Here is a 10312-nt window from a genome sequence, read left to right as displayed (position 1 = left end):
ACTTTTCCTGTCTTTGGTGATAGAGGGAGTTCTTTTGGAAGTGTTCAAAGTCAAGGTTGGACAGGACTTAGAGCAACCTGATGTAGTGAAAGGTGTCCCTGCCTATGACAGGCATGTTGCACTAGGTGATCTTTAAAGATCCTTTCCAATCCAAACCATTCTGTCTTTCCTTTGTTGACATGTTCCTCTTTGAGTCCATCTTGCATTGGATGCTCTCTTGGAGTATCTGCCTTCTCCTCTTCCTCTTCTTTCCTTTCTCATGATTCTCTTTCTCCAAAGGGTGGCGAGAGGATAAGGGGGAGCAAGATCTTTGGTTTGCGATGCCTCTTGGTCTTCAGTCTTCGTTTCAGCTGTGTGACTTTAGTAACTAGAAAATAAGACATCCATCTAGTGGTGTACCGGTTTTTTTACACTTTTGGAGTTTGTTGATGGTGTTTCCATCTGTGCTTTGGAAGAGAAAACTGGACACTAAACAGCACTTTTCATGATACAGAAGCGACATAAAGCAGAGAAATTGAGGTAGTTAAGCCATTTTCTTTTTTAAGCCTTTCCGTAACATTCCTGTAACTTTTTAAAGTTCCGGTTTTAGACCTTTGTACTTGATGGGAAGACTTGTTGGGTCTTCCTCTCCTAACTGTTTTTTGATGAGGACAGATGAACTCCATACATGCTTATGAATGCTCTTGCAGAGTTAATTTGGAGCAGTGTGAGGAAAACTGGAATCCTGAGCAACAGCTTAATTAGGAGGACTTGAAAACTGTCGGCTGTACCCAATTTTGCACTCCGGTCAGCCCTCCTGCCACCAGAACTGGTCAGCTAGAGTCAGTGAGATCCCGTCATGCATGACATCTAGTTACCATAGGATCTGGGTCTGTGCTCAAGCAACTGTGTTTCTTTACTCTTATACTCAAGCTGGGACATTGATATTACAGTAAAACAAAACCTAAGAAATTCCTAGTGTTTGTTTAACTGAGGTAAAGTGTGTAGGTTGGTGTTTCCAACGTGACTTCTTCCTCCTGTGGCTTCTATTTAATGATGAGCACAGGAAGTGGATTGACAGAAGTAAAATACTAAAACTGGTTTTAAGAGTTCATGCCGTGTGCCAGTTTGCATTGCAGCCGCCTTGCATAATGAAATGAGACTCAAACACAAGCATGTCGTCAGAGCTGGATTTAATAAAGCTGTGGAGGAACATTTTAATTTTGAGTATGACAAGATAATGTTAGTGTATAGCAGCTCTGAGAGTTTGGGAGTGTGTGAGATACATGTGGTATTCAAACTGATCCTAAGAGGTTGCTTTCAGAGATAGTTCAAGCCAAGTTCCCTCCAAATTTTTTTAATAAATGTTCTCTGCTCTTCTTCCACAGAGGTGTTATGAACATAAGCAGTATAGAAATGGGCTGAAGTTCTGTAAACAGATCCTTTCAAACCCAAAGTTTGCAGAACATGGAGGTAAGTTTCCAAATGGCATCTGCTCTTTTATTTCCCTGTACTTGAGGGTAGAGTAATAATTTGTAAGTTTTATATTTATGGCACTTCATTGTTAACCCGTTGCCCATAAAACAGTAAAAGCATCGAGAAACCTGCACCGTGTTAATAAGCACTCACTGCTGTGAGTTGATTTTGTTGTTTTGTGATTGTAAATACTGTTCTTAACAGTAGTCAGAGCTTGTCATTCTTTATGCTGCAAATCTAATATTCATTATAGCATGGTGCAAGTTTCGTAATACAAGGGCGCATTGCTTAAGCCGCTTTTCAGGGGAAGTTGCTACTCACTTGTGTGTAAGTGAAGGACTAAAGGAAGAGATTGAGTATTTTTTGGTGCTGTATACATCGGTCAGCCCTGTGGTGTGCTGCTCTTTCTGAAGGAAGAGTCTTATTGTAAAAGAAGAAAAAAGGTGTTTGTCCCTCACTGTATTTTCACTTGGTTCCTGATACTGAGCTAAGAGTTTCTTTCCAGTGTCCAGAAATTTTTTTTTTTTGCTTTACCAGCTGGTTTGACATGAGTGGATGCATGGAAGTCTGTGTTGTGAATAAATACTCGAGTAGTCATAATGCTCCTTTACAGTTAAAAAATAAAAACCTCTCCAAGATGTTTGTAGAGCAGACAGTTTTTAGTGCCTTAGAAATAAAAAGCTGTTTCATTTTTCAGTGGAAGTAAAGCATAAAGTTTATTGTCGTGTATGATGTGCTTGAGTGAAGAATCTGCCAGTATACTTTGCCAAGTGAAAGAAGAGTGTAAAATCTTGATGCTGATAACTGAGTCTAAATTTGCATTTATGTTACATTTATGGTTGCTGTATTGAGCTGAAAAAAAACCTATGAAAATTAGTAACTGATACTTCTTTTTTTTTTTTAAAGAAACTTTGGCGATGAAAGGACTAACATTAAACTGTCTAGGAAAGAAAGAGGAAGCTTATGAACTTGTGCGTAGAGGCCTAAGGAATGACTTGAAGAGTCATGTCTGTATCCTTTTCTAAATAGGGCTTTGGCTTATGAACAGAAAAGGTTTGTTTCGACAACTGCTTGATTTCTAGAATAGCAACAAAAGCCAACACGATTAGGCTTCACACTGGAAGTTCAGAATTTAAAGTTTTGTGTTCAGTGCGTAAGAATGCTTTGTCTCAGCTATCTTAGCTAGTCTTTTCAGAGGACCTACTATTTTGCTACCTCCCCCAGTAGGGGAAAAGTACGGCTTAGAGCATATCATATGCACCCTGTTCTTATAACAGGCAAACAGCTCCCTGCCTTCAGTGTGCAAGCAGTTTCTCTGTACGCCGAGCAGAAGAACTGTAGTGATTGTAATAATGTTACTGCCTGTTTATAAAACAGCTGAGGAGCTTTTTACCTGCTGTTCTGTCACTGGCACGTTGGATCTGTTTTCCCCCTGTGCAAATGCAGCAGAATCCTTAACAGTGTTTCCCAGGTTGGCATGTCTATGGCCTTCTTCAGAGGTCAGACAAGAAGTATGACGAAGCTATCAAATGCTATAGAAATGCACTGAAATGGGACAAAGACAATCTTCAAATCTTGAGAGATCTTTCTCTGCTACAGATTCAAATGAGGGATCTTGAAGGTTACAGGGTAAGTATATGTACTGCATTTATTAGCACCTTCTAGGGAGCTGCAGCAAAGGTGGCGAATTGTTTAATGACACTAAAAAATATGCAGAGTTAGATCCAGAGGGTTAAAACTATGTGCTGCTCAAAGTTTTATGAAAGTAAAAGCAGACATGCTACTGAGCAGTATCTATAAAGTATACAGATTTAATGGCATATTAAATGATTCCTTTTCAGCTCAGTGCGGAAATGTTTGCTCTCTTCTTTTTTAATGCCATATAATCTGTTGACAATCCTCAGTCTTTCTGTTATTTTCCTGGAAGGATTCCTGCAGGTAAAAGGCAAAGATGACTGTTAGTCAGGCAAAGGAGTTTCTATTTTTTAATAACTTTTTACCATATATCCCTCCTCCTTTAAATCAGCAGTCACCAGACTTCTCTTGGCAGTGGGTAACAATACAAAACAAGCAGTACGCTACATGAAACGTTGTATTTTGCTTCCTAGCCAACTTGGGCATTAGTTGACAGCTCCTTTGGGTCTAAATATTTCCTTAAATTTCCTGTGAGCTGTAAGATGGTGGATTAGAACTCTTTAATATTCCTTTTCTTTCATGATTTAATCATAAAATGTTTAGATTACTATCTTGTTTTCTTTTATTTATTTGGTAGTAAAGCTGAATGCAGTTTGGCAGCTTAGACTGGAACCATCTTTCTGCCTGTTATTGCAGCACCCAGTTTCTTGCTCCTTGTGTCACTTGTCTATAGTGATAGTGTCACGGCCGTGCTCCTGAGAAGAACAATACAAACTTCCTGTTGCCTTCTCTACAAATCCTGCTCCTCAAGTAGTTAGATTGGTTTTTTTTTTCTGTCTTCTTGAATTGCAAGCTGTTGCCTAGCTTGCCAATACCTTTATTTCTTAAGCAGCAGCATGTTTATTATGCATACTGCGGAGATATTGGTGTGGTTCAGACTAAGTCATAGCTGCACCCCATGGCCAATGTATGGCTCATTTAGGATTAGACAGAACAATGGCTGTAAAGGAGTTCTTTGGTTTTTACTGTGTCATCCAGGGAAAGATGGTAATGGCCTCGCTGAAGTATTTATAATTCAACCATCACTTAGGTAGGGAAAAAACCCCAAAAACAGTTTCTCCTAAATCACATTTTTTTGTGCATGGAAACTTGTCTGGTTTTCAGCTGATGTGGACTGGAATAACAAGGTATTCCTTTGCTCTGCCAAAAAAATCTTTGAGGTTTTTACCTGAGAGACCTTGGGTAATGTTTTATGTCATATTTTCAGGTTTTCTTGTCCCTTTAAAGTTGTGTTTGTTAGAACACATTAGTTGGTCTCTCCCCAGATTATTTCTTTATCAAATTAGGTCATGTTAATATGCCAAGAACAAGTTCTGTGTTCAGAGCCATGTGGTGCCATCAGCTGTCACAGGTTCTCAGTGAACTTACTGCTGAGTTAGGACACTATGTTTTCTCATATTAGTAATTTAGAAATTTGACTCCTCCCTTGCTGAGACAAGAAAGCCAAAACTCGGCATGGGGGCCAAAATTCATTTGCAGAGGTATGTCCTTCTGGTCTCTGGATAAACATGAATACAAATGCAGGGAGCATGTGGTCATAGAATGTGTTAAGGGTTAAATGTTAACATGCTTAGAAGCCAATAATTCAGGAGTGATCATAAGCTGGTTTCTAAAGAATGTGAATTTACTCTCAAAACCAGGAATATGGTTGTGGTTTGGCTTCCATTGGTTGTTTTTATTGGTTTTTTTTTCTTCACTTCAACTTCCACCCTCTCCTGCCTCATAATATTTTGAGTGATCTTCATTCTAGACAAACTTCTGTAACTAGTTCTATTCTTTGTTAGCACCTGCGTCTGACGGTTTGGTTTTTTTAGTAGGTAGTAACTTTTTCCCTTTATTTTAAATTACTTGTTACAGGAGTCTGTAACAAGACAAGTAAAAACTTTCCCTTCAGATTAAAGCTGCACAATACTAAGCAAAGCTGTTGCATCTTCCAGCTGTAATTATCTTCTTGCCAAAGAACAGGGATGCGCTTGCATGACCTATTTTGTCTAACACCACTTGTAGTGATTTAACACATATGTTCTTCCAAGGTGAATTTGAAACACCAGCATGTAGTAAATGTTTCTGCAACTCAGACCAAAGTATCCTTAATTGCATTCTGCTCATGAGTAGTAAGACAGGAAAAGCACGTGAGTCATACGTTAACGAAGTTAGTCTGACTCATCAGCATTCACTTGGACACGGTGTGTTATTTTGTATGAGGGTGGTTTTTTTTTTTATTCAGTCAAGACCATTGCAGTGTTTTAAAGTTTATTCTGTTGGTTCAAAAAAAAATTACATTTCCATATAGAAAACTAATTTTTAGTGACGCTCCTTAGATATTAGAATGCTGAAGGCAGAGTATTGCCTTATGGATTCTACAGAGCATCAGAATACAGCCAGGAAAATTAGTAGCTACTTTTTTGCAGGAAACAAGATACCAGTTGCTTCAGCTTCGACCTGCGCAGCGGGCATCGTGGATTGGTTATGCTATTGCTTACCATCTGCTGGAAGACTATGAAATGGCAGCAAAAATTTTAGAGGAATTTAGGAAGACACAGCAGGTAAGAGGAAATTCCTGTATGGATTGTTGCTTAAGCCAAAAATACAACACTGCTTCCTTTCACAGTGTGAAAACTTCATGCAGTTGATTTAATCTAATTAAATTCCAAATGCATCCTAGAAGGCTGACCTTGCTCCGGTGTCTTGCTTTCCTATGTAGACATCACCTGACAAAGTGGACTATGAGTACAGCGAACTGCTGCTGTATCAAAATCAAGTCCTCCGGGAGGCAGGGCTATTTAAAGAAGCCTTGGAGCATCTCTGTACTTATGAAAAGCAGATCTGTGATAAACTGGCGGTTGAAGAAACTAAAGGTAATTACTTTCTGAATATACATTTAAATGTGTGGTATACACTGGAATTGCCTGGTACTGTCATTTCCCCCCCCATCTTTTGGAACTTCATCTTTGATTGTTTTTTTATTATAATTCAGTGGACAACACAATGTAGGCTTCTGTTACTGTATTATTATAATCCTAGTGCACAGCATTATAACAGAGCAATATAATAGTGTGTCTTAAATTCCGTAGCTGGAATTGCAGTGGTAGAAGTTCAATCTTTGCAGCTCTATTAACAGGTGCACTTTTCCAAAGTGTGCTTTGTTCCGCTTCTCCTTGATGTTTGTACAGTCCTTCCTGTGATACTTCCAATCTGTTGAAGGTACTGTTTGTTCATGGCCCACACTGGAATCTTACTTGGAGGATTGCTTGAAGCAAAGAGAAGAAAGCTTTGTTTTTTGGGGTTTTTTTCACTTTGCAGTGTTATTCATGTAGATGTTGTAGCTGGCTCCCTATTCCTGCTAACAGAAATCTGCACAAAGAACCTTGGGATTGAGTAGTGGCAGTGTTAGGGAAGGTGCACAGTACTTCTTCAAGGAAAATGACTGCATGTGAATCTCCACAGTTGCTGAATATGTTATTTGGTTTGCATACAAATGGAAATGAAGTTGGAGGTTACACTATCATAGACCGTTTTCCAGATGTAGTAGCGTGGGAGTGAGGGGTGTTTAGGGGTGTTTTTTTTTATAACACCTTTCGCCATGATATATGTTCTTAAGATTTTGATGAAAGTCCGAGACTAGTCCTGAAACCGAATTTTCAACTAGGGCTTCCCAAAAAAAAAAACCCCACCTCAAAACAAAGCACAAAACCTTCTAGCAAGTTACCAGAAAAAAAGGATGGAAGTACTCTGCAATCTGTGCGCTTTCAATAGGGTACAACTGATGAGATTTTTCAGGCACAGCTCCCGTTGTGGTGTTAGATGTAGCTTGGCTTCTGTGCATACTACAGAAAAATCTGCTAATAAATAATAAAGTGTAGTCTGTGGATTTTAAATGCATGCACAAAAACTGTTGTGGATGAAGTACGTCTGAAACACTGAGAATAGTATTGGTATTTGTCACCGTTAGGTGAAAATTACAACACTCACCTCAGAGAAAGAATTTTTGTTTATTTTCCAGATTCTGTCATTCTCAGTGAGTGAACTGTGGTGTTTTCCCTGGCATTAGATGCTGCACGTAGTCCTCAAATTGCCCTATCTGCAGGAAGCAGCATCTCTTGAAAAACCTACGTGTCAGTTGTGTGACACAGGGAAGAAGAGATTTAACACTGATTTGCATTTTCCTCTTGAAACAGGAGAAGGAAATCTTACCTTAATCTAGAATGAGCCTGTGTCATCTCTGGTGTGTGGTGTTTCAGTGTTAACGTTGGCCAATAGCAAAGCCTGGTAAAACAGCTTTGTTGTTGTGAAATGGGAAATGGGTTTGTTGCAACGCCAGCATCAGCAAAGATGCTCTATACAGTTGTTAGACCGAGACTTTACTTTTAACAGTTGTGTCTGGTAATGAAGTATCATTACAAGGAAACTTGCTTGCAGAATCTTGGTAATTCGTTAATCGGATCAATGGCTTGGTTTAAGACATGGAAGTTAGTTCTTTTATTTGCAGCTCTGCGATTTCAATTTGGTTTTCAAGATGCTATATACATGAAATACCGTGTGCTGCTTTGAATTGCCTTCTGTAGTAAAAACTGCACTTAAAGTAACCAGTCACTTCAGTAAGTCAGAAAAAAAATGCGCACCTTGCTTATAACATTAAATTTTCAAGTAAGTTTCAAGAGTTACTGGCTGAGTTGTAGAATCTGATCGTAATTGCACCTATTGTCGAAGTAACAGCATATCTGTCAGCAGGTTTGTGATGCCACTGTGGTCGGTTTTTCTAAGACATTAGAATCTACGTGGAGTAGGGATTATCTAATCTTCTACTGTAGAGTGGTTATTATTATGCTGCTTCAGTGCCCTGTTACCTTAATTTAAAACTTGCTGGATTTCACGCAGGAGAACTCCTGCTTCAGCTTGGCCGACTTGAAGAAGCGGTTGAAGTCTACAAAGGACTGCAAGAGAGAAATCCTGAGAACTGGGCCTACTACAAAGGCCTGGAAAAGGCACTTAAACCAGGTAATGATTTGAGATGTTGCAGTAAATAAGCAGTTTCTGCACATTCGGAATTATATATGTATCCAAAACTTGCGTTGCTTGAAATAGTAAAACCATTATTGTAAAACGTTCTCTGGATAAATTTTGTTTTTTAGTTGTCGTGTGTATGTATTGTCCTTTTCAGGAAAGGCTGGGAGTATTTCTTGTATTGTTGCTGCCCTGTCTTATTTAAAACCGAACCAACAACCAAATAATGCAGTAATCTTCATGTGTGGTTGAAAGAGGATAATTTATTTCTTAGAAGCTGGTTTTAATTTAGATTTTTTTTTTTTCCCCTTTAGTGTCTGTTTTTCTTAATTTTATGTTGTAGGTAATACACATTTTGGAAAAACAGGCACAGTTCTCCCAAACAGGTTTCTTTGGTGAAGATTTTTGCACAGCGATAAGGCAGGAACTCTTTTAGGATGTGAGAGATAAGCAGTTAGTCTTCCACTGCTGGCAGAGGAATTTACAGATACTGAATACCTGAAATCATGTACAGCAGTTTTAGAAAGACTAAAATGGACATTAATATTCTTTAGGAGTTATATAGCCATTAGTTGCTATATATTCTGTTTATTTTTTTTAACCAGATATCAATCACTTCCTCCCCCTGACCCCTTTTCCCTCCTTGCTAAAAAGGAAGGCAAAAGTAAACTCTAAAATTCCGTTCCAGCTAATATGATGGAGAGGCTAAAGATCTACGAAGAGGCCTGGACTAAATACCCCAGGGGACTAGTTCCACGAAGATTACCATTAAACTTTTTGTCGGGTAAGTGCATTTTTGCTGAGCAGGTAGCGATCAACACTTGTGTTTAATCTTAGGTACTAATGTTTTAACAGCATGAACGGTGTGCAATTGATGAGTAATGTGTGGTAAAACAAAATCAACAGGTCTTTTTCCTCTCAAGGTGAAAAGTTTAAGGAATGTCTGGACAAGTTTCTAAGGATGAATTTCAGCAAAGGTTGCCCACCAGTCTTCAATACTTTGAGGTCACTATATAAAGACAAGGAGAAGGTAGGTTTTTCCCCCACATTTTACATGTTCTACGTAGTAGCTGTGATGCATTAAAGAGACGAAGGAAACTTTTTTCTTTGGTGCTCTGTCTATCAGCACCGCTGTATATTATGGCCTAGTGTATCTATACAAAATTAAGTACAAGCGTACGTAGCCTTGTGCCAAGTTGCTAAATGTACAAAACTAAGATTTGCTAATTATGAGCCCCTCTTGTTAACACTTACGCAGCTTGGTATTAATTTGATAACAGGAGGGGTCAGACTGAGTGCATCCCCTTTAGCGTTGTAATTCTGGATATTGCAGAACTTTTGCCAAAAATAACTAGTTTGGGTAACACCAAGTCGTTCAAGCTGAAATAAAGTACTGCTTTGCCCACAGATTTTGTTGTGATTTTTGTTCTTGTCTTGCATGTGTAGGTGGCAATCATAGAAGAGCTTGTGATAGGTTATGAAACCTCTCTAAGAAGCTGCAGGTTATTTAACCCAAATGGTGAGTGCTAAGACATACTTTAAATTCCCACTGAAGTTGCCTCTTAAAATTTTCCATTGAATTTAATGCTGTAGGCTACAGTATAGCCACTTAATACCTGTTTAAATGTGTCCAGGCCTTTCAAACACGTTTGGACTTTTCTGGTTTAAGAAAATGGCTTGGTATTACTTCAGAACAATTTGCTTTGGTATTGAATTTCATTCAAATAAATAATTTTCTGCTACCTTAAAATGAACAAATGCCCATAATTGCATGGTTAAGGTATATCATAAACTGAAGAATCAGAACCTTTAGGCAGAGAGCCCCCACACCCCCCTTTTTTTTTCCCGCCGTGCAAGGTGCTATGCTTCATAGTCAAAATTGAGCAGTGAACTTAACTTTTAAGACTTTGGTAGTATTTTATATTTCAGGCAGAGCTCTCTAGCTTTCAAAACTGACTTGTGTATAAGAATGTTTTGTAGGATATGTTTAGGTGAACAATAATGATAAATTTGGCAGAGGTGGAGACAAAATCTTTTTTTAAAGCTAGGGTGTGGAACAGACGGCCTGTTTTGTTTAAAAATAAGTCTATGGGTGGAAAACATGTAAATGCTGAATGTACTGAAATCCTTTACATTGTTACCGTGCAACACTTGTGTT

At 38.6% G+C, this 10312-nt stretch overlaps 1 protein-coding gene across 1 annotated transcript in view; it reads left to right on the top strand.

The window, feature by feature from the left end:
• Positions 1-1367: 1367 nt before the first annotated feature.
• Positions 1368-10312, top strand: part of NAA15 (N(alpha)-acetyltransferase 15, NatA auxiliary subunit) — a gene marked incomplete at its 5' end in the record, with an annotated part of 24786 nt that continues 15841 nt past the window's right edge. The window contains 9 exons of the mRNA XM_010135520.1: positions 1368-1452; positions 2362-2466; positions 2927-3084; positions 5562-5696; positions 5855-6008; positions 8029-8148; positions 8843-8938; positions 9078-9184; positions 9601-9673. Coding sequence (XP_010133822.1) covers positions 1368-1452; positions 2362-2466; positions 2927-3084; positions 5562-5696; positions 5855-6008; positions 8029-8148; positions 8843-8938; positions 9078-9184; positions 9601-9673 — 1033 coding nt within the window. The remainder of the gene's footprint in view (positions 1453-2361; positions 2467-2926; positions 3085-5561; positions 5697-5854; positions 6009-8028; positions 8149-8842; positions 8939-9077; positions 9185-9600; positions 9674-10312) is intronic.

The sequence above is a fragment of the Buceros rhinoceros genome, unplaced genomic scaffold (assembly GCF_000710305.1).
Source record: "Buceros rhinoceros silvestris isolate BGI_N320 unplaced genomic scaffold, ASM71030v1 scaffold14564, whole genome shotgun sequence".
Lineage (NCBI taxonomy): Eukaryota > Metazoa > Chordata > Aves > Bucerotiformes > Bucerotidae > Buceros > Buceros rhinoceros.
The sequence above is the reverse complement of the archived record's forward strand: the minus strand, read 5'-3'. Positions and strand labels throughout refer to the sequence as shown.